Raw genomic sequence first — 24,292 nt, 5'->3', positions numbered from 1 at the left:
GGAGTTGGGAATCCAACAACATCTGGAGAACCACGGCTTCCCCATCCCTGGTGTAGGCATCACAGTGCTATGTGGACCAATCTTCTGATTCAGCATAAGGGCGCTGCCTGCCTACCTCATTGGCTACTGCACTGCCAATCCTTTTCGGTCAGCATTGTGCAGTGAACAGAAATCCCCCTCCACACTTCCCTTTCTTCCCCCTCCTTTTCCTCGGCTCCTTCAGGCTTGGGGATCATCCAAGGAAGCCTGCTGCCTCCAGACACAGGGAGAGAAAGGGAAGCTCATCCTCACCAAACACATCATTAACTCGCCAAATGGTTTGCTGGGAGATATGCAGCAAGGAAGCCAATCTGATATAAGGAAGCCCAGTGCTTTGGATTTGGACAAGACTGGGGGCTATGCATGTGTGTGTTACCAATGGCATCATCTGTCACCTAACTGAATAGGGTTGTTTTGAGTACAAAATGCCACCCTGTGTTCCTTGGGTTGCTTCCAGGTGACCTGGTTATGGAGCAGTCATCCTGATTTGTTTGCGGGCAGGCTTTATGACTCTGACCATTTACTGAACATGTATCCCAATTCATTGGGGGGTGGGGTGGTTTGAGAGCCAGTGCATTGTTACCCCATCCTGTCCATTGCATTTCCACCCTTGTTTCCTCACTGTAAAAAGTCGAGTTTTGGAAAGGAGCGGAGAAGGTTTCACGTAAGAACATCTTGCTAGATCAGGCCAATGGCCCATCTTAGTCCGCCATCCTGTTCTCACAGGTGGCCAACCAGATGCCTGTGACAAACCAACAATCAGGACCCCAAGCCCAAGAGCCCTCTCACCTCCTGTGGTTTCCAGCAACTGGTATTCAGAAGCATTGCTGCCTCCAACTGTGAAGGCAGAACATGGGCATCATGTGATAGTCCTCTCCATCAGTTTATCTAATCTTTTTTAAAAGCCATCTAGGTTGGTGGTCATCACTACCTCCTGTTCGAGCGAGTTACTCAAGAAGGTGATGATGTAATTGCTCCTTCTATAGGAAAAACAAAAGGCCTGAAATTGAGCTCCCCATCCTCTATACCACTGTCCCCATCATTCCAATACTGGGCTGGAATGGAAACAGCCTCAAAATGATCAAGAACATTGCTCATTGTTTAAAGCCCAAAATGACCTCGGTCCAGTATATCTGAAGGAGTATCTCCACCCCCATCGTTCTGCCCGGACACTGAGGTCCAGCGCCAAGGGCCTTCTGGCAGTTCCCTCATTGCGAGAAGTGAGGTTACAGGGAACCAGACAGAGGGCCTTCTCAGAAGTGGCACCCGCCCTGTGGAACGCCCTCCCATCAGATCTCAAAGAGAAGAACAACAACCAGACTTTTAGAAGACATCTGAAGGCAGCCCTGTTTAGGGAAGCTTTTAATGTTTAATAGACTACTGTATTTTAATATTCTGTTGGAAGCCGCCTAGAGTGGCTGGGGAATAAATAATAAATTGTTGTTGTTGTTGTTGTTATTCTGTGCTAACTTGCAGCTGCAACTCTCCAGCATTTCATCTCAGAGTCCCTCCCAGCCCAGACTCCAGGGATTGAACCTGGGGCTTTCTGCATGAAAGGTTTATTCCCCATCGCTGAGCCACAGCCCTTACCAGCATTTCATAGAATTGTAGAGTTGGAAGGGACCTCAAAGGTCACCCAGACCAACCCCTTGCAATGCAGGAATCTCAACAAAAGCATCCATGACAGGTGGCTATCTGACCTAGGCTTAAAAACCTCCAATGAAGGAGCATCCACAATCTCCCGAGGGAGACCGTTCCACTGTGGAACAGCTCTTACTGTCAGAAAGTTTTTCCTGATGTTCAGTCCGAATCTCCTTCCTTGTAGCTTGAATCCATTGAATCAAGTCCTGCTCTCTGGAGCAGAGAAGACAAGCTTGGTTCATCTTCAACCTGACAGCCCTTTAGATGTTTAATATGACTTTAAATTAAGACATGATCCTATATGACTTACGATACGATAATCTTTATTGTCATTGTCCCATACAGAACAACGAAATTGAAAAAAATCTACATCAGACATTCGAAAACCAACAAGCCTGCTACCCCAGCTATCCCAGCCTGGTTAGCCCCCTAAAACTCTGACACCCCATAATTAAATACAATATACTCCCATGGAGACTACCTTACACTGTGTTTAAAACCAAAATCGCATTTGGATAAAAACTGTTTCTCAGGCAGCTAGTCCTAGTCTTTATAACCCTGTACCTTCTTCCAGAAGGCAGAAGCTGAAATAGATCATTTCTGGGGTGCACACTATCCTGCACTATGTCTGCAGCTTTCTTATGATACCTGGAAGCATAGATTTGATCCAAGGTGGGAAGAGTGCACCCAGTTATTCTCTCCGCAGTCTTTACAACCCTGGACAGCATTGTTTTGTTAAATGGAATATTATAATATTTAAATTAACGATGGCATATCTGAATAGCTGAAGACAGAACCTCTGTAGTCTGAAGCAGTCACCTCATCAAATGCAGGAGAGGGCCTGTCAGATCATCAGGCAGATACTAGGGTGGGTGGGAATGATCAGAAATAACTATTGCTTTCATAGAATCATCGGCTTGTGGAGTTTGAAGAGGCCACAAGGGTCATCTAGTCCAGCCCCCTGTAATGCAGGAATCTTTTGCACAGCGTGGGGCTGGAACCCCCAGCCCCTGAGAGGTTAAGAGATTAAGAGTCTCATGCTCTACTGATTTCTCTCCATTCAGCAATCTCTCACACTCCATTCTTGAGTTTCCCTGAGCAGCCTGGCTGGCTACTGTGAGCAGTTTCTGGATTAGGCAGATCTCTCCTCTGATCAAGGAGGGTGTTCTTGCCTCCTTAATTGCAGAAAACTAAATTAAAAACAACAGCAACTCATTTTGCTACCAGCATGTGGTCTTCAAAACAGCCTCTCCTCCTGGCTGTTTTCTGCTGCGCCCCCTTCCCCCACAACTTGGCCTATTGACATTCCTGCTCCTGAACCACCTCAGGTAAGACTGTAATGCAAAATACCTGGCTAAACAAGAGCCTTCCAATAGGGCAGAGTTTGTTCCATTATCTGATAAGAAACCACCAAGGGGGAAGAAGCTTCCATTGTGTTCTCGATGGGAGGTTTTCCCTTTGCTTATGTGTGAAAGCTGCTAATCCCTCTCTAAATGGGTTCTGTGATTAAGAGGGGAGGGATGGGTAAATAGCTGTTAGGTGTCTGGAAGCAACGCCAGCCATCAAGGGAAATTATAACCGTGAAGAAGCCAGCTCTGTGTAAAAGAGGCTGATAGACTGATCCTTCTCCACATGGTGGGCTGCTTGAAAAAAATGAAAGCACAACCTGAAGAAAGAGACAATGCACTTACTTTTGTAAACAAAGTAAATCTTTAATTTTTTATATATATATATATATATATATATATATATATATATATATATATATACACACACACACACACACACACACACACACACACACACACACATACAAAAAATCAGGAGCAGGACACCATCTCTGTTACAACAACTTGTCTACTGGAAGGGATTTAACAAGACTGTCAGGGTGTTGTTGCATGTGGAACTCAAAACTGATTTTGTTTGTTTATTTTTGCATCTGCCAGCTCTTGGTAACGTGGATGTTACACACATCTGCTAAGAACTATATTCTTCTTTTATATTCTTTTATATTTCTCTCTTCCACTTTCTGTCCCGGAACACAGGAAACTGCCTTTGATGATGATGATGATGATGATGATGATGATGATACTCCACCCATCTGGCTGTGTTTCCCCAACCACTCTGGACAGCTTCCAGCACATATAAAAACATAATGAAACATCAAAAATTAAAAACTTCCTGATACAGGGATGCCATCAGATGGCTTCTAAAAGTTGTGTAGTTCTTTATCGCCTTGACATCTGATGGGAGGGTGTTCCGCTACTACTGAGAAAGCCCTCTGCCCTGTACATTTAAAGTGTTATGGTGCCCCTTTTAAATAGAATCATAGAGTTGGAAGAGACCACAAGGGCCATCGAGTCCAACACCCTGCCAAGCAGGAAACACCATCAGAGCTCTCCTGACATATGGTTGTCAAGCCTCTGCTTAAAGACCTCCAAAGAGGGAGACTCCACCACACCCCTTGGCAGCAAATTCCACTGTCGAACAGCTCTTACTGTCAGGAAGTTCTTCCTAATGTTTAGGTGGAATCTTCTTTCTTGTAGTTTGGATCCATTGCTCCGTGTCCGCTTCTCTGGAGCAGCAGAAAACAACCTTTCTCCCTCCTCTATGTGACATCCTTTTATATATTTGAACATGGCTATCATATCATTCCCTTAACCTCCTCTTCTCCAGGCTAAACATGCCCAGCTCCCTTAGCCATTCCTCATAAGGCATTGTTTCCAGGCCTTTGACCATTTTGGTTGCCCTCCTCTGGACACGTTCCAGTTTGTCAGTGTCCTTCTTGAACTGTGGTGCCCAGAACTGGACACAGTACTCCAGGTGAGGTCTGACCAGAGCAGAATACAGTGGCACTATTACTTCCCTTGATCTAGATGCTATACTCCTATTGATGCAGCCCAGAATTGCATTGGCTTTTTTAGCTGCCGTGTCACACTGTTGGCTCATGTCAAGTTTGTGGTCAACCAAGACTCCTAGATCCTTTTCACATGTACTGCTCTCAAGACAGGTGTCACCCATCTTGTATTTGTGCCTCTCATTTTTTTTGCCCAAGTGCAAGGTCGTTTTGAAGTGTGATCCTGTTCTCTGGGGTGTTAGCCACCCCTCCCAGTTTGGTGTCATCTGCAAATTTGATCAGGATGCCCTTGAGTCCATCATCCAAGTCGTTGATAAAGATGTTGAATAAGACCGGGCCCAAGACAGAACCCTGTGGCACCCCACTAGTCACTCTTCTCCAGAATGAAGAGGAACCATTGATGAGCACCCTTTGGGTTCGGTCAGTCAGCCAGTTACAAATCCACTGTGTGGTAGCATAGTCAAGACCGCATTTTACCAGCTTCTTTACAAGAATATAATGGGGCACCTTGTCAAATGCCTTGCTGAAATCAAGGTAGGCTACATCCACTGCATTCCCTTCATCTACCAGGGTTGTAATTCTGTCAAAAAACGAGATCAGGTTAGTCTGACATGACTTATTTTTCAGAAATCCATGCTGACTATTGGTGATCACAGCATTCCTTTCTAGGTGCTCACAGACTGTTTACTTAATGCTCCAGAATCTTCCCTGGTATTGATGTCAGACTGACTGGGCGGTAATTATTTGGGTCCTCTCTTTTCCCCTTTTTGAAAATAGGGACAACATTTGCCCTCCTCCAGTCTGCTGGGACTTCGCCTGTTCTCCAGGAATTCTCAAAGAAGACTGCCAGTGGTTCTGAGATCACATCTGCCAGTTCTTTTAATACTCTTGGGTGCAGTTCATCTGGCCCTGGAGACTTGAATACATCTAAACTAGCCAAGTCCTGGCTTCTCCTAGAGAATCTTGGGAGACGTAGTTTGCTAAGGGTGCTGTGAGTTGCTAGGAGACACCTATTCCCCTCACACAGCTACATTTCCCAAAGTGGTTTAACAGTTAATTCCTCTTCACAGGGAATGCTGGGAATTGTAGCTCTGGGAGGGGAATAGGAGTCTCTTAACAACTCCTTGGCACCCTTAGCAAACTACAGTTCCCGGGATATTTTGGGGCAAGCCAGGACTGCTTAAAGTGCTTTAAAAGTATGGTGTGAATGTGGTATTCTGACAGGCAAGGACTCATCACAGAGTCCACCTGTGTTAACAACATTAACAGTCTTGGGATCTTTCTAACTAATGAACACCTTTCTTCCAAGTGGGGTGGAGACTCGGTATCAAACAGTGCAGCAGATGGTAAAAAGGATAAGTACATAATAATATTGCATGTCTGGGCAGGGTTTTATATATATATATATATATATATAGCAAGTGCTGAAAACAGTACAATGAAGCATTGCACTGGGTTGGACAAGATGAGCCTCAGGATCCTTTCCAACTCTACAATTCTAGCATTCAATAGGCTGGGAGTTCTGGAGAACAGGAGCTGCCATGTTAAAATTGGCAAAGCATCAGAAAGCTGTCTTGTGCGTGTGGCAGATAAACTGCAGCAGGAGCCTGGACCTCCAAAATTTGCCTGACCACTCTTGAGGATCACAGAAGATGGGGGGGCTTGGCATTTTGCTTTGGAAAATGATGGCCCCATCATCAAACACCAGCAGGTGGCGTGTTATTGGTAGACTCTTGGGCTTGACATCTCAATGTGTCTTGGTCCTTTTTGAGCCTCTTATGTCCATTTATGCTCTCCCTCATATCATGCAAGCATGCCCCTCCTTCCATCTGTCACAAGGATGGTATCAGAGCACCATGAGATGTGCAGACTGTACTCACTGGGACCACCAACATGACTGGGTTGTTAAGTCTCTCAGATGGGAGCCCTTTAATGCTGATGTATTATCCTCACTCTGGGCTGCTGATATTTAATTTGTAATGGGATGTGGGTGGCGCTGTGGTCTAAACCACTGAGCCTCTTGGGCTCAGACCAGAATGTCCGTGGTTCGAATCCCCACAACGGGCTGAGCCCCATTGTTCTGTCCCAGCTCCTGCCAACCCAGCAGTTCAAAAGCATGCCAGTGCAAGTAGATAAATAGGTACCGCCGTGGCAGGAAGGTAAACAGCATTTCCATGTGCTCTGGTTTCTGTCATGGTGTCCCGTTGCACCAGAAGTGGTTTAGTCATGCTGGCTACATGACCCGGAAAGCTATCTGTGGACAAACGCCAGCTTCCTCAGCCTGAAAGCGAGATGAGCGCTGCAAACCCCTAGTCGTCTTTGACTGGACTTAATTGTCCAGGGGTCCTTTCATAGGCGCCGACTCCATGGGGCTTGAGGGGACCCAAGCCCCCTCAAAAATTCGTTTGGGGGGGCTCCGCCCCCCAATAATCTCCGGCGCCCCTCCAGCAGAGCGCCATCGCCGCCCCTCCCCCAGCCCAAAATGCACAGGGAGGGGCGGGCTGCATGCCTCCTGCCCTCCCTCCCGAGCAAAAGCTCCACCCAATTTCCTTTGGAGCTGATTAATAGGCGCAGCACACTCTCCCCTATTCGCTCACGAGGAGGCGGCGCCACTTTATTTGCATATTCATGAGCTTATTTATTATTCATGAGCTTTCCCGCCCCCCCCCCAATATTTTTTATAAGTCCGCGTCCCTGGGTCCTTTACCTTTTTTTTTTTTACCTATTTAATTTGTGCAACCCGATTGTTCCTTTCCATTTCTAGCGCAAGGTCTCAGGACCCAACTTAACTGTATAGCTGTTTCTCCGGCATTTTCACATTGAACCTCCCATTTATGTTTGAAACTCAATTTAAAGACATTGGGATGGGCCGACTCTCAAACATCTAGTTCAGTGGCTCCCAAAATGGGTGGTATCGCCCCATAGGGGGCATGGTTGATTTAACTAGGGGGCACTAAGAAGCAAGGAGGCAGCGGGGGCAGGGGCTCTGGGGGTGTCAATGATTATCAGACTTTGAAAAAGCTGCTGAGTTCATCAGTTTTGTTGAATTGATTAAAGGAAATTGTTTAAAGTGGATTTTGAATAAAGGTGCAATTAATTGTTCCTGTTTTGGATTTTATTGTGTTGCACTCTTCCTTAGTGGGCTGTGAAAAGTGCTATTCTGAACGATGTTTTTTAAACAGGGGTAGGGGGCACTGGGGATGGGTTTATGGGACCAAGGAGGCAGTGGTCCAAAAACGTCTGGGAACCAGTGGCCTAGTTCACTGAGAGTTTGATCAAGAGTGCTTAAATTCAGGCATCAGAGCGAAGGATAATGAAAAGGAAATATGGCAAGGGGGAGATCGGCAACCTCTTCTGAGGGCTCTGCATGTGTAATCTAAAACCTTCATGTTTGTCTAATTAATACGTAGCATATTGAGTGTATCATCCATGAGTGCTTCATTAAAAAAAAATACTATTTGGATACTTGAAGTTATTAAAGTTAGAAAAGGCTGAGGTGGGGGGAGACCCTGAGGGTCTTGGATGAGTCTGCCCGCTTGCCTTTCAGATTCTCTCTGCAAGTTATCTACCAGATTCCCACCCTCTTTTAATTACCGCTTCATGGTTTACATGCCGTCCAATTAAAAGAATATTACATTTAAATCAGGAACATATTGTTGATGGGAGTTCAGATTCAGATTCACTCTTGGCATCCTCAGCTTGTCACTAGAATTTCACTGTGGCTCTGGAGTCTTGGATGAGATGTGGATCCTACCAGAAAAGAGGCGCGGCGAGTTTTCTGGTACATGTGCTATATCAAATTGGTAAAATATGTGGTGCGATGGTTAGAATGATGGACAAAGACTGTATCAACCGAGGCACAGATCCCCACCCAATCACGAAGCTCACTGTCTTTTTTTAGGCTAGCCAACGGTTTCCCAAACTTGGGTCTCTGGCTGTTTTTGGATTACATCATCCCTAGCTAGCAGGATCAGTTGTCAGGGATGATGGGAATTGTAGTACATAAACTGCTGGAGAACTAAATTTGGGAAACCCTGGTAGTCAGTCCTACCGCGCAGGGCTGTTTTGGCAATAAAATCGAGGGGGCAGGGGAAGACCCATGCAGATCACTTGAGCTCCTTGGAGGAATACATACCCGGTAATACATATGGTAATAAAAATATGCATTGTATATACAGTGGTACCTCGGGTTAAGTACTTAATTCATTCAGGAGGTCCATTCTTAACCTGAAACTGTTCTTAACCTGAAGCACAACTTTAGCTAATGGAGCCTCCTGCTGCCGCCGCGTCACCAAAGCACGATTTCTGTTCTCATCTTGAAGCAAAGTTCTTAACCTGAAGCACTATTTCTGGGTTAGTGGAGTCTGTAACCTGAAGCGTATATAACCTGAGGTACCACTGTATATACTATTTTAGAGAATGATTGGGCTGTGTAGCCACCTAAGTGCTACCTACCATATTTTTTGCTCTATAGGACACACTTTTTCCCCTCCAAAAATGAAGGGGAAATGTGTGTGCATCCTATGGAGCGAGTGCAAGCTTTCGCTGAAGCCTGGAGAGCGAGAGGGGGGTATGTAGGCTTATTGGTCTACTCTGAGTATGGCAGAGTATTCCACAATACTTGGTCAATGACACTAAATGCTCAGTTGATTGTTATTGTCAAATGGCCCTTGGCAACTTGGGGAATGAGCTTCTGCAGATGATCTCAGTGACTGAGCTGGGATATAAATGCTCAGGCTGTCCCTGACTTATTCTGGACCTACGTTGCTCAGGGTTTTGTAACTTAATAGGAGAACCTTGAGCCCAGCTTGGTAGTCGATGGGCGGCCAGTGAGGATGCTGTAAAAATGGTGTCCCATGTTCTCAGCCAGATGCTCCTACTAGCTGTCAGGCCACTGCATTCTGCACCAGCTACAGCTTCTGACAATCCATTACTGTCCAAAAATAATCCTAGGTTTAACCAGATATGGGCAAGCATGCAGTAAAGATTAATCCAGTCTAATTGCAGACCTCAAGGCTTCAACATCCTGCCTGGTTTTTGTAACCCCCTTTCCTTTATTCCCCTTAACTCCTGCTTTGGGTAACATCTCTAGCCCAATGGAAAAAATGATGGCACACTTGACAGCTTGTGCACCATTTTGTTACATTTTGTTTAGTTCGGCTGTGAGCATGCACAGGTACATTGTCCAGCTATGGATTTTTGAGCCCCCCCCCCCCGCTTATGGGCAAATGCAGCTGCCTTAAAAAGTAATAATAATAAAATCTTGTTATTCCCTTGAGTGAGTCAATGAGTCAGTCATTCCCAAATATTTCTATACAGACAGATAAGTCACTGTCTCCTCACTGTAAATCTCCATTCATTTTATTTATCTCTATACAAATAAGTGTCTGTGTTCTGTATGGTAGACCACACATATGTGCCTTTCATACATTTCTCCTTGTCCTTGAAAACAAATATAGGTTTATGACTTTCTCAAAGAAGTCAAATTCAGCCTTAATTGTAAAACCACACAGAACTCAACCCTGCTGATGTAGATTAAATCAACTCCCAAACTGCGTAGTCTCATCCCAGACACACTTTTTTACTTGGAAGCAAGTCCAGCAGAAATAAACAGGGTTTCTTCCCAAGTCATTAGGGGATCTTTATGGTGAGGCTAAATACACTTTCTCAAAATCAACAGGACATATGCACACAAACATATTTAGGATGGAGACAGCAGAGTACAAAGGGGGGAAAAAGTCCAGTCTCCTTTACCTAAGCTTAACTTTGGAGGTTAGATCAAAGTGACAAAAGTGAAGGCGTGAATGACTTGTGCATCCACAGTTCACACTTCTGATGAATCTTGTGGGGTTCTTGTGGGTTTCACTTTCAGTGATAAAAGCCTATTCTATATTATATTACATTAATAATATAATATAATAATATAATATAATATAATATAATATAATATAATATAATATAATATAATAATAGTAAATGGTAGCTATAAAGTTTATTTAAACCACCTTCAAAGGCCCATGGTTTGTTTCAAAAGAAAGTTTTAAAAAGCCTGAGTGGATAATCAAGTCTTAACCTAGTATGGAAAATATTGTCAGGGGGAGGTTGGTGAGCTTCTCTGTGGATACTATTTTTTAAGTGGGGTGCCAGCACTGAGAAGCGCTTCAGTAGCCACCTGAATTCATAAAAAAATAGTAGCCACAATTTATAAAAATTGAAGGGAGGAATGCATTGTTGATGGAGCTGTTTTCCTCCCTTGCCAGGAGCCTTTCCACCGAAGACCAAAACCCAGGAGGTGAAATTAATTGATTCTGCTGCCCGCAAATCTTCCGGCTGGTGGCTACTGACAGTTTCAACGCCACTTTCTTTTGTGTGGGTGACATGAGCGGCACCACACTCCGCCAGCCCTTTTTTTTCCAGAGGACTGGATTCGAGCCGGCTGCCTGGAGCCGCCGCCCTTCTCCCCAGCTCCGATGCGCTCTCCCTTTGTGTTTGCTAATTAGTTGCTAACAGCGCCGTCATGCAGCCCTTGATGGATAAGCGCACCATTAACACCCAGACCCTGCAATTCACGTCCGAGCTGAGCCGGGGGATCAAGGCCAGCCCGAGAATTGTAGGTTTAGCATTGCAGCTTTCTCTGAGGACCAAGACACAGGACACACACACCCTCCCTCCAACCGAAGTTTTTGTGTGTGTTACCAGAGAAATCGATCCACGCGCAATATTTGAAGAGGAAGGTTTAAACACTCTGTCGCTAATTGAAAGTTTGTAGCTCTTCCGCCCCTGTGATAAAACCTCACAATTCTTTGTTGATGGATATGCAGAAGTAAGTCCCGCTGGATGAATCTCAGTTCTATTACTAGCATAACATTTGTGTCTAGTGGGGTTTACTCTTAGGTAAGTGTGTCTGGGATTGCAGTCTCAGGCAATCCCATTAACCTCAACGCGATTTACTTTTGAGTAGATAGGGGCACAGGGGACTGAGCTGGGAAATCTGAAATATTCACTCGCCTTATTGAAAGGCGCCCGGCCCATTTAAGACTCGCCTAGTTCGCAAGTCCGGAAAAGTAAATTTTCTGTTCGCCTCATTTAACACCCTCGGCCAACCTAATCGCGGCGATTTATCGCGGCATTGTTGCAACTGTGTATTTTAAACCGGATTTATGTCTGTCCCTCCAGGCAAAGGCGATTCAGCGCCGAAGGCTGAGCCCCGCCTCCCATTTACACAAATGGCTTTCCAAACGACCCATAATTTGTAGGTGTTATGGGGCTGGCTGGTGGGGGGTGGGGCAGGGGAGGTAAAGTAAGGTTGAGCTTCATTCAGTAGCCTTAAAATGCCAACCTGTATTGAGCGGTGATGCTGAACACCGACATGTTTAGAGTAGACCCATTGATTTCAGTGGGCCTACCCTAAACGGGACCAAGTCTGGATCCTACCCACTGACTTTAAAGAAACCATCCATGTTTACACGGGAGTAAACTCGACTGAGTTCCGTGAACCTTGTTTCCTTCTCACGTAAGCAAGCATCGATATTTGATATTGATCTCTAGCAGTACAAGGGCCAGCTGCGAGCGTGGCACAAGCACAGTCTAAAATAAACGTTTATTCCTATTTATTACAAACAGGCATTTGGCCATAACTTTAAATATGTACAAATGAATAGGGAAAGCGGTTCATCAGCGCTGCCATAAAGAATAAATGACCTCATGCAATTCTGAAGCTGATATTCGGTTTGGGACATATTTTTGAAAGGTCAGCAGTGGGGGGAGAAAAGCCGCTTTCCTCGTCTCACCCATCCTTCTTCTGCTGCCCACCTCCCTGGCTCACATCGGCATTCCGACGTGGGCGCTGCCTGTTCCACAGAGGCTCCTTCACGCGTATGATTCATGGGACAATGCCAGGAGGGCGGCAGATGAAGGGGCGCGGCGGGAGGGTGAAAGCGACGGAAGTATCTGGACAGCTCTTGAAGCATTTAAAAATACACCCCACCCACCCACAAAATCACCACTTGATCACAGAATCGTCACAGCATCCTCAAAGTAAGAGGAAAGACAGAGGGTGTCAGTTCGTCCGGCTACGACACGCGCACACGTGCACACGAGCAGAGGGATGGACTCCTGTCTTCAGATGGACACCCTGGGTCGGATCCCCAAATCCAGAAAGGTCCAAGCAGAGATACAACCTTCCAAGACACCCATCCTCACCTCCCGCCCTCCGACTCCTGACGCTTTCCTAACTTTCAAGCTCTACTTTCCGCATTCCGACGACCCCCTTCCCTTCCCTGCGGGTCAGGCGGCGATGCCGCGAACCAGCCTCCGGGCAAAAAGGGGCCCCATACCCGGTCCCATTCACCGCTGTCTTCTGCGGGCGACACCGTTATCGAGTCCGCGGCGCCTCCTCCAGGAGCCCCCTTTCCTCTCCTCCGCAGAAGCGCCCTCTGGGACCCGTAGTCCTCCCTCCCCGCGCTCTCCATTCTCCGCGCCGAGCGGGAGACTACGTTTCCCATCCACCCCGGTGCCGCCCTCCGCGTTCGGCGGGCGGCGCCGAGCCGCCAATCAGGCGGCGTCACCATGTGTGCAGAACGCTCGGAGGATTCCAAATACATTTCCCTCCCCCGTTCCAAATGCGAACTGCCCTCTCCCTCCTGGCAGGGTTGCAGCTAATAATAAGCGCTTCGGGGAGGCTTTATAAAGGCGGCGCTGGAGGAGGCAAGTGTCATGAGGGTGGCAGGGCAGCGGAGCGGCGGCCGGGCAGCGTGAAGAGGCGGCTGGCGGGTGCTTTTATTTTTGGGAGAGCCGCTGGTGGTTTTCTTTCCTTGGCCGTCGCTGCTGCGGAGCTGGAATGTTGCAAAGGAGCTCGCGGCAGCCAAGCTGATCAGCAGCAGCGGCAGCAGCAGCGGAGGCAAGCAGCGGCGAGCCGCGATCGCTGCCCTGCCCGAGCCCTCCGGGGCGATGAAGCGGCGCAAGCTGGCCGTGGCCGCCGGCTTCTGCATGTCCTTCCTGCTGGGCACTTTGCTCAACGTCCTCTTCATCCCGGCCTTTGATCCCCAGCAGCAGCAACAGCAGCAGCTCAGCGCGGGCGTCACGCACTCGCTGGCGGGCTCGCCGGGGGAGGCGGGCGGCAGCAGCAGCAGCAGCAGCAGCCGCCCCCTCCCCGAGGACCTCGCCCGGCAGATCCGAGAGCGCTACGAGGAGGTGCTGCGCTACCAGCCGCCTCGGGAGGCAGCTGCTGCCGGCGCTCGCCTGGCAGTGCGACCCCTGGAGCGGCGGCTCATGGACCTGGCTCCGCAGCGGCTCTCTGCCTCCTTGTCGTCTTCTTCCACGGAGCGCAGCAGCAGCAGCAGCCGCCCCAAGCTGCCCGGACCCCGGGCTCCTTCTTGGGGCGGCGCGCCCTGGGACCACCCGCGAGCGCAGCTGGAGCTCTCGCTCGGCCCGCTGGCGCTCGGCTGCCGGGACATCGGCAACGTGAGCAACGTGCACTACCTGGGCTCGGGCTACACCAAGGCCGTCTACAGAGCCGTGCTCAACCGGAGCCTGGCCGTGGCCCTCAAGTCCGTCGATTTCGGCGGCCACGACATCGACAACTGCGTCAAGCTGTACGCCTCCTTGGAAGGCTGCTACCGCCTGGCTTCCTATAAGATCGCCAAGGAGATGGTCTTGTTGCAGAGGCTGCGACACCCCAACATCCTTCAGGTAAATGGGGGGGGGTCCCGGTGTTAAGAATTGGGATGGGGGGAGGTAGAGAGACGCAGACAGACACACTGGTTTTATTCTTATTAATTGTGTGAGCGATCGAGTGGAGCAACCTAGTTAAACCTTGGGGTTGGATTTTTTGTTGTTGAGATCCTGCCTTATTAAAAATTGTTTAGACGTGTATTGCATTAGGAGAAAAAAGGGGGAATTTTGGGAGGGAAGCCATTGTACTGCCAATTCCCGGCGGGGCTGTATTCTTTGCTTCTGGAATAATGATGTTTTAATTGGGCTCTCTTGGAACTGGCGGGTTTGTGGAAGGAGAGTTAAGCTGCACCACAGTCCTCCTGACGCGTCAAGTTAGGGAAGTTTACCAGCGCGGCCGGCCACGTGCGACCTCTCGCTGTTGCTGCTCGCTCCTCCCAAGGCGAAGATGGCACCTAGGTGTGATTTGCAGTGTGATTTGGGATCGAGCCGTCTGGCAGCACATCCGAGACCCGTTTGCTTCTGGAAGTTCCCCTGCGATCTGTCCGAAGGCAAACATGCGCTGCCATGCTCTCCAACCCAAGATTTATAGTTCTAAAGCCCATTTTGGCCACCGATGAACTTCATTTGGAAATAAATCCTAGAGAGATGATATTTTGGGTGGGTGTGACAGAGAACTCTCTGAATTTGCACTTCCAGGAAAAAGTGAATAGGATCAGGTCTCTTGATTTGGGTTAGACTGCTTTCCCGATCCTCGACACCTAATGTTCTCTCCTCACAAGGAAGTCCCAGTGAGTTTCGTGAAACGTGTCCTTATACGGTACTTAAGGTCCCGGCATAAACTGCAGCCTAAATATTGGACGCACGAAGCTTAAAGGAATTCCTATGAGATTTGTGCCAATTTATGTGCCAATTTACGTTTATGTGCCAATTAAAATGCTTTGATTAATCCTCAGTTGCAGTCCTAAACGCGCAGACTTGGGAGTAAGCTCCATTGAGTTCAGTGTGACTTCCTTCCGTGAATACATGCATAGGATGTTGCCGTTCCTCCGTGTGTTTCGGGGTCGGGATGCTTGAGACAGCTGTTCTGGGGGTATTTCCCCTAAACTTCGGAAATTCTAATCCGGTGGGTGAGAATGCTGGATAAATCAGAAATATTTGGCAGCTTTTATTGCGCTAGAGAGGGCCGCGATCCTGAGGAAGCCCAAATTGGAAATATTCTAGTGGATTTAAGACCTCGCCTCCTGATAAATTTGCTTAAAACCCAGCTTTAAAAAAAAGAGAGGAAGAGCTCATTGGTACAGTCTGTTTTGCGCTCCAAAGCTCTTTAGTTTAATCCTCAGCATCTTCGAGTAGAGCTGGGGTGGGAACCCCGCCTGAAATATTGCAGCTCAGTGTGGAGACGATATTGAACTAAATGGATCAATGGTCTGCTCTGGTTTAAGGTAGCTTCCTAACACAGAGATACACAGCTAGCGAGGTGGAGGCTTAGAGGGAATTCTGTCGAGAGCAAAACGTGCCAAGTTTGGGAGTTGCACAGAGTTCTTTATCTGTTGCTGCCTGATGATTTGTGCTGTGTTAACAGCCTAAACATTTGGATCAGGAAGAAAACTTGAGGAGCTGGGGTAGACAAATAGGACTTTTCTTACGTCGATTGGGGGAAACGCTTCTTAGAATGAAGTTCTGACTAAGCCGCGACGGTGGCAGTCCCGCGTGTTCAAACCTGCGAGTTCCACAGTCGTGTAGATGTGGGCGGGCGACCTGATCTAGCAGCAGAAAGGAGGCAGAGACGTGTAGATCCCCCAACCAGCTCTCCGTTTTAATCTCTCTGAGCTGGAGACAGGGGAGTGCCAGAAACCCGGGAGAAATCGGGCAAGCTTTCAGCAACTCTTAGGAAGTTAGGCGTCGGGTCGAATCGGTGTGGATCTTCTCTGAGTTAACAGCTCCGCCACGTCGGTGCTCTCAGTAGCGCGGCGCGCAGTGGGATTCTGCCTTTGCAAGGCGGCACCCGAGCGCACCCGGAGGACTAGCGCCGTGAATGCCTAATTGGAAGAGAACCTTGGCTTTCGCTTAATGAAGGGAGCCGGGCTGCAGACTAGGAACCGCTAAGCGCTCGCTTTAAGTTCTGGGTAGTCAACCGGGTGTCTGCGTTCAGCAAGACAAGGGGCCTCGATGACATCCAGCCGCAGTTCTTAGCCGACGAGAGCATCGTGGCCGATCTTAGAACTTGCAGGCTTGAATTGGGGATTTTAAATACTCGTATTAGAAAGAACCCCTTTTCCTCGAGGAGGTCAAGTCTCCCGATGGTGCCCGAATGTCTGTTCCCGGTGCTCCTCGGGACAGGGAACTCATACATTCTCCTGTTTTGTGCAAATATCCATCGGTTGATGTCTACGGGTAATAAATCACACCGTATTCTGGAAAACTGAATCACTTGCAAACTTCACACACACACACACACACACAACCCCCCCCCCCCCGCCGCGGATGCATTAAATCAAGCCTTCACTTTCTCCCGTTGAAATGGCATGGGATCTGAAAACGATTAAGTTGGAAATCCTGTTCCCGCTTACTCGCGAGTAAACCCAGCGGAAGTCGATAGGAGTTCGTATGCGAGAGGAGCTTTATAGCTTCTTCTTCTTCTTTAAAGAGACCACCCGCTATAGTACACTTGTAATACAGAACCACCAAAATAAAATACTAGTGAGTACGTGTGTGTGGAGGGGCAATCTGTCTAAACAAGAGTCTTGGCGGCCTCGATGCCAAACACCCCTTGCTCTGTAACAGGAGGCGGCGATCGGCACAGCAGTTGAGCAAGAGCCTGTTCCCATCGGCTTGGGTGCCCCTGAGAACAGAGCCTCTAGCCGGAGTCTCTTCCGAGGAACCAGACAGGCCTCTCAATTTCGAATCTAGGTTTTTTGACCCGGTTTGGCAATCGCTTCCCGCTCAGGAAGGAGAACGAGAAACGGCTCATAGCTGCGATCCTGCCAGAGAGAGGGGGTGGGGAGGGCGGCGAGGAGTCGGGAGGGGAGATGACCCGAGAGAGAGAGAGAGAGAGAGAGAGAGAGAGAGAGAGAGAGAGAGAGAGAGAGAGAGAGAGAGAGAGATCTCCCCTCTCCAGAAACAGCAGCGAGAGGAGAAGGAGGTCTCTGTTAGCAATTTTGACTCGGGAGCACATCAGATTGGTCTTGTCAAAAGCGCAGACAAGGCGGTCGATGGAGCTTGACAGCTAAAGCTTCCCTCCCCACCCCCCTCTGTTGTTGTTTTTAAAGAGGACTTTGTTTCACCTTGTGTTTCTCGCTGGAGATGGGTGTGCGCAAGTTCTTCCCCTTTGGGCCTGTCGACAATGTCATATTATCAGATAAAGGAGAGAGAGATTGAGAGACTCTCTGTTTGTACCCCTTCTTCCCTCCCCTTGCCACTGTTTGGCTGCCATCCTATGCCTGGGAATAATCCACAGTGAATCCACTGATGGGTCTTGCTTTCCAAATCAACATGCGCAAACCTGACTGTAAACCCCTCTTCTCCCCCCCCCACCCCAAGCAGTACCCCGACAGCCTCTCATTCAGGCAGTTACATTTCCTACAGATGATCCCTTTTTAGGTCCTCACTCAGGACAGAGCCACTTCATTGAACTAGCTCCAGTTTTGAGAAAAAGTGTCTTTGGACTAAGCCACCTTCAAGGCAAAATCTAACCAGTCCTTGGGAAGGAAGTTTCGCTGAGTTGAAATGGGCTTACCCCAAGGAAGAGTGGCGAGGAATACCAGCCCTAGAGAATTCCCAGAGGCCAATTTATTGGGGCTGCAGGGTCTCTCCGACAGCCAGGATCCGACTTCATCTCAAGCTGTAGCCATTGCTTTCAGGCCTCTTTAAGGACTGTGCTTGTTAACAAGAGCTTATGTGGGCTTTTCGGTGGGGTGGGGGACCCACACAGAATTTGGCTGGCCTCCTCGCACAATGAAAGCTCGGCCTCTATCAAAAGCCGGGCATTTAGCCTCTCTCTCTCTGTAGACACCCAGCCGCTCTGCAGAGAAAAGATTTGTTTTGAGCAAGTCTCTTCCATTAGGCCCATGAAAATTAGAGGAGGCGCAATGAGCTGTTCCTCTTATTTGTAATTCCATGGAGCACGTCTCAGAAATGCCTATCTTCTCTTCCTCCTCCCCAGTTCCTTTTGTGAGCAAATATCCTGATGGGGAGCACCCTGAAAGAGAATCAAGGGCCATCTAGTTACCTCCTTTCAGAGCCTTTTTCTCCCGCCTTGGTCAATTACGACTTCATGGATTAAGTGCCACCCCAATTATGAGTAAATTTCATTTAAATAATCAGAACCATATTTGCCAATGGGGTTTAGATTGCTTTGGCTTCCTCACAGGCTCAGTAAGGCTTACTTGAGCAGGATCCCCAACACACTGGAGGGAAGGCGGATGTGAAATAAGAAAAACCGCCAGCATAATTTCATTTTTAAAAATCCTGGTGAAATGCAGACAAGCACTAAACTAAAGCATTACAGGCAAAGGATCTGAATAAAAAGGAAGCCAGTAGATCTAGCTGGATATTATCGTGGACCCACTCCCACTGATAGATCTATTGTCAGTGGCGTAGCGTGGGGGGTGCAGGGGGGACCGGCCGCACCGGGCGCAACATCTGGGGGTTAGGGGGCGCAAATGCATGGGTTAGGGGGCACAAATTACTTGCCTTGCCCCGGGTGCTGACAACCCACACTACGCCACTGTCTATTGTTGCTCTGAGAGCTTTTGAAATAGCTTTTTCAGAGGATGTTTGGGGTAAGACCAGAGTGCGGCTTTCTGTTTTGTGTATTCAATATTCATGCTTTTTAGAACACCCCCCCACAAAGGATTTCAGTCAGCTTTGAGGTTGTATCAGGCTACAGATGTACTGTGAATACTCCAGTCTGATTCTTTTCTGCTCCAAAATAGCATCAACCTGTCTAGAACCCTACAGAAGATTGCTCGCAAGCAGCGTTTCCCAAATGCCCCCCTTTCTGCCCACGGACCACTTGAAAATTACTGGGGGTCCTGTTGGACCACTTAAATATTTTTCTGCCTGTGGTACCAACTGTAATTCCTTAGACTTCAAATGCAATATAAGAAAGAAAAGAAGCAATTAAAAAGTACATTAAAAATTAATATCAAATATTCAGTGAAATGGATGTGCCCATTTCCCAGCTTCAACCACAGATCTGCAGGCACACTGTGGGACCCCTTGAATGAAGATTGTAGGCCACATTTTGGGAGCCTTTGCTTTAGACCTTCCCATTTTTAAACTGAGCAGGATTTAACGGCGCGTTCCAACAAACCCCCAGACAAGCCAAAATCCTTTTAAGAGTCTAGAAGGCTGAATCTGTTCTGTCCTTGAGAGGTTTTGGAATATGGTTTAAGTGCAGGTCTCATTCCATTTTAGCTTTAAAGTGGATTATCTTTTTCAACTGGGCTCGTCTCCATGCTGGAAGCTGAATTCTGTAAGGATGCTATGGAGAGCCCTGCTGGACTGCAGCAAAGTTCCATCTAGTCCAGAATCATATTTTGAATGCTGGCCAGCCCCAATATTTTTGGGAAGCACCCAGCACAGCCCGAAGCCTCCTGTTTTAATTGCTGCACTGTTGCCTTAGTGTATATTTTAATTACGAATGTCTATATCTTAATGTTTGTGCAATTGGCCTTAATATTTTGGAAACCGTTTAGAAGCCTATTTTTGGCATCAAGCAGTATTTCATTAAATACTACTACTGCTGCTAATAATAATGATGATGTTAAAGGCAGAAACCCCTGCAAACTGTCTCTCCGCTTCTGCCTCCAAACACGGCTCCTCTAAACACGGAGATCCCATTTAGGACTGCCTGCCTTCATATAAGCCTATCTGTGTTTAAGTTTTTAGGACGCTGCTTTATGCTGAGACAGACTGTCTGTCAAGCTCAGCATTGTTGACACTGACTGGCCGTGATTCAGATCAAGGGTCCCTCCCAGCCCCACCTGGAGATGCCAGGAATTGAACTTGTGACCTTCTGCATGCCAGGCAGATGTTCTGCCCCTGGTCCTTGCCAAGCCTTCTTCAGAGGCTGCCTTGTGTTTGCTCCCCACATCTGAGTTAAGGTTTATACTAGCAATGAGAGAGACAGGGCCTTTTTGGTAGTGGTGCCATTCACCTGGTGCCTACTACTCTGTCCATCTTTCCAGTGCCAGTGGAGTCGTTCATATTTTCTAGACCTTTTTAATGGTTTTGCTTGAGTTTATCTCATTTTGGTTTTACATGTTCCCCCCCCCCCTTCCCTTTTATTTCTTATAAAACCACCCTGGCAAAAAAAGATGCAATACAAATATTATAATATAAACACACAAACAAAGAAAAATAATAATAATTTGAACAATAATGAATATTAGCCTCTCCTTCATGAATTTGTCTCATTCTTCCCCATCTGAGTTTCTGGCCAAGACTTCCATAGATTAATTTTGCATGCATTTGTGTGACAACATTTCTTCTGCCTTATAATCTTAGTTTCTGATTTCATCCTTCGTCCTCTGAAGTGAATAATGGCGAAACCAGCCTCTTGCAAAAAGCATCACTTCACTGATCTCTTTATATAAATTTCTGGGAAAGCTTGAAACTCCATCCCTTGCACCCCTACCCCAGGCCCTTCTGACTTCTGATTTAATTTTGACAGGAGGGGACAGCCTTTCTAAATAAACCCAACCTGTTTAGGCGAACTTCCTAAAGCAAAGCTCTTAGTGTCCAGAGAAAGTGTAGAGAGCTTTCAAGAACAGAAGCTCATTTTCCTTTTACTGCTTCCTTGAGTGCAGGGAATACACTGGAGACCACCCATTCTCCTGCTCTTCTCTCCAGCTCAGCAGCCCATCCATCTACAGTGAGTGACGGGTTGCCACGGGCCTCCAAAGCATTAGTGAATTAGCCTATTTATCCACAAATAGCCCCTTATTCTGGAGCAGCCTGTAATCTCCAATCAGAAATCAGAACTCGTGGCTTGGAATCTCAGAGTATATATATATATAGGATCACTCAACACAAACTATTTACCCTTTCAATTCCCTTCAAGCAGTACTGGCTCCAGACAATCCCATACATGAGTTTTGAAATCCACGTGGCATCCTTCCCTGCGCAGTGAAAATATAATAGTAAATTCAGTGGCAGGTTGACACTCTTTCCCCATTTTTGGATCATTAGAAAGCTTTTACTGTTTCTGAACATGACAACTCTTGCTCCATTGGTGACCCATGCCTCTGGAAGGTCAAGGCTTGATTACTGCAACACAGTTTCTGTGGGGCTGCCCTTGAAGGCGACTTCGAAGCCTTCTTACCTGGTGCAGAAAACTGCTGCATGCCTTCTGATACTCATCCTCTTCTATGACAACTACCAGTTTGCTCCTGGCCCCAATTCAAAGTGCATGTTTGAACTTTGAAGGCCTTGCATATCCTGGGACGTTTGTATCTCAAGGATGTTCTTTCTCTCCCCATAATCCATATGAGTTCACTCACCTGTCAAGGTACATCATTGAATATATATGGGCTGTCTATATTTGCAGGAAGAACAAACTAGGATGTCTTGGGGCTGGGTACTCACAGTGCCAGCTCCAAAACTAATCTCTTACTGACAGAGATTAGACTGGCTTCAAGAGCAGTTTCGTTAGGTTGACGTTTGGCTGAATACTTTTTCTGTGATTCTTCACAGAAGAGTGGATTTATTTTAAATCCAAGCTTCTCTTTTGCCAGCTGGGAATGGCAGCAGATGAGGGGAGGCAGAAATAATAATAATAATAATAATAATAATAATTAATAATTTATATACCACCATATACCCGCAGGTCTCAGGGTGGTTCACAGGATTAAATCAGAATATAAAACAGCAAAATACATTATCAAAATAAAAGCAAAACAACCCAATTACACCCCCTGCAACCCCCCCATTTTAAAAGGGCATAGGATGTCAATCAACCAAAGGCCTGGTTAAAGAGGAATGTTTTTTGCCTGGCGCCTAGAAATAAGAACGTCACATTATGCAGACATGGACAAACTACTTTTGTTTTTCAGCTGGGGTGCAGACAGGCAGCTAAATGTCTGTTTTTGACTCTTGGGGTTTTTTCTTAAAGATAATAATAGCTAGTTCATATTCTAAAAATAAAGTGCCCCCTTTTCCCCCTTAAAGCATTTAATGGGATATAAATAGACTGAATGCACAAATGCTTCTGAACAGCTGTTTAATTTATAAGAAAATGTAATTGAGTGATCAATTGCAATTTGAATCAGCATGAATGCCTTTAGTCGAATTGATGACCCTAACATGTAAGGAAACTGATTCGTGGTTTTTTAGTGAGTTACAAAAAGAAAGAATTCCACCATATTTTCCTTTTCTGTGTACTAAATTTTGACAGGCGCACACATATATTAATAAATAAGTGTTCACCTTCAGGAGTCCAGATGGACCAAATGAGAATGTAAGGAGAACCCCAACAGATCAGGCCAATGGCCTGTCCAGCCGAGCATCCTCTCCTCACTGTGGCCAATCAGATGCCATTGGGCAAGAGCACCCTCCCCACTTACACTTCCCGGCCACGGATATTCAGAAGCATATCGCCTCCGACACCAGAGGTCACCCACAACCATCACAACTATGATTGATTAAGGCTAGCCATTGACCATTTTATCCTCCACGATTTTATCTACAAATACCCTTTAAAGCAATTTGAGTTTGTCAACATCCCTGCACCTTGTTGATAGCAGATCCTGTGGCTTCAGTTTGCTCTGTGTGAAGAAGTGCTTTGGTTTTGTCTGTCCTGGGTTTTCCAACATTGGATGGCCAGAGTTCTAGTATTATGAGGGAGAAAAACATAATTCAGTTGAATCACGCCTCTGTGACGTCCCCCGCTTACTTGCCTTCTTTTTCCCGAAACTAAACAAGCCCATGCCTTTTCTTATAAGGGCGCTGCTCCCAGCCCCGTGGACATTGAGAAAATCAGAAAAAACACAGAGAACAAGATGAAGGGATATGAGGGAGAGTTCAGCTGTGGAAGGCCTGTCTGTACCAAAAAACGCATCTTTGCAAAGAAAATACATGAGCTGGTTCGGCCCCTTACAACTACTTTTTCTAAATAACAACAGTAACAACTGCTTCTAAATAAGAACAACAAAAACGTGTGTGTATGTATGTATGCGCGCGCGCGCGCACACACACACACACACACACACATGCCTTATGGGGCATTTCAAGTTGCTTGTCAATTTCAATTCCTCCACATCTCGCACATCTCGTTCCACTCCCGCCAGCCATTGTGATGGGCAGGTGCAGATCAAAATGAGAATGTCCTTTGTTCTGGAATGAAGGGAGGTGGTGGAGGAGTAGCGGAGGAGAGTGTCTCATTAAGGTTGATTTAATAATGAGGGGCATTTGAGAAAGGGGGGGATCTGGGTCACTGACTTATTGTATCTGAAGATTTAGAAGCCCCACTAATTGCTTTGCAGCCCTCCTCCATCAAACTCCGCTGATGGCCTGTCTATCTCTTTTCTCCTGACCTGTAAGTGGGGAGGGGAGGGGGAAGAATCACCAAATTCCTGGATTTTTACCATATAATACTATGGAAAACAGCAGGCATATTCATATATTGACTCTGTACCTGCCGCCACCTCCCAGTCTGGAGAAGGCAGAGAAATCCTTTGCTTGGTAACTGCAGTAACTTAGCTGTTAATTTCAAACAATGGCTGTGATTGTAAAGAGACAATAGCGATGTTTGATTTACTGTAATCAAACATAATTATAAGCCTCATGCGGGCTCAGCCGGTCATAAACAGCTCGTCTCAAACAATTCTTCTTCTGATGTTAGTGCCAACTGGCAGGAAAGCTGATTGTAACCGTCAAGGGACTTTGGAAATGTGGTGTATTTCTCTTAGGGTTCTGTTCACCCGGTAGAGGCTCCCTGGGAATGGGGTCTGTCCAACCAGCTCTCTTATTTTCCCCCCATCGTGCAGTGAAGACTTTATTGGAGGGGTGGGTGTGTGAGTCTTCAGTGTATGTTGATAAAAACGAGCTTCTACTCATCTGTTTCCAGCTTTTAGGGGC

At 47.0% G+C, this 24,292-nt stretch overlaps 1 protein-coding gene and 1 long non-coding RNA gene across 2 annotated transcripts in view; one reads left to right on the top strand and one right to left on the bottom strand.

The window, feature by feature from the left end:
* Positions 1-3,524: 3,524 nt before the first annotated feature.
* On the bottom strand, positions 3,525-13,024 carry LOC309366123. The gene is made up of 3 exons (XR_014166528.1): positions 12,786-13,024; positions 8,173-8,287; positions 3,525-3,812 (listed from the first exon to the last, which is right to left on the bottom strand). It is a non-coding gene; the product is annotated as an uncharacterized lncRNA (long non-coding RNA).
* Positions 13,025-13,113: 89 nt separating this feature from the next.
* Positions 13,114-24,292, top strand: part of PKDCC (protein kinase domain containing, cytoplasmic) — a 41,830-nt gene continuing 30,651 nt past the window's right edge. Inside the window, exon 1 of the mRNA XM_081904118.1 lies at positions 13,114-14,227. Within this exon, the coding sequence (XP_081760244.1) occupies positions 13,487-14,227 (741 nt within the window). The 5' untranslated portion in view covers positions 13,114-13,486. The remainder of the gene's footprint in view (positions 14,228-24,292) is intronic.

Source organism: Podarcis melisellensis (assembly GCF_964234715.1).
Source record: "Podarcis melisellensis genome assembly, chromosome: 3".
Classification (NCBI taxonomy): Eukaryota; Metazoa; Chordata; class Lepidosauria; order Squamata; family Lacertidae; genus Podarcis; species Podarcis melisellensis.
The sequence above is the reverse complement of the archived record's forward strand: the minus strand, read 5'-3'. Positions and strand labels throughout refer to the sequence as shown.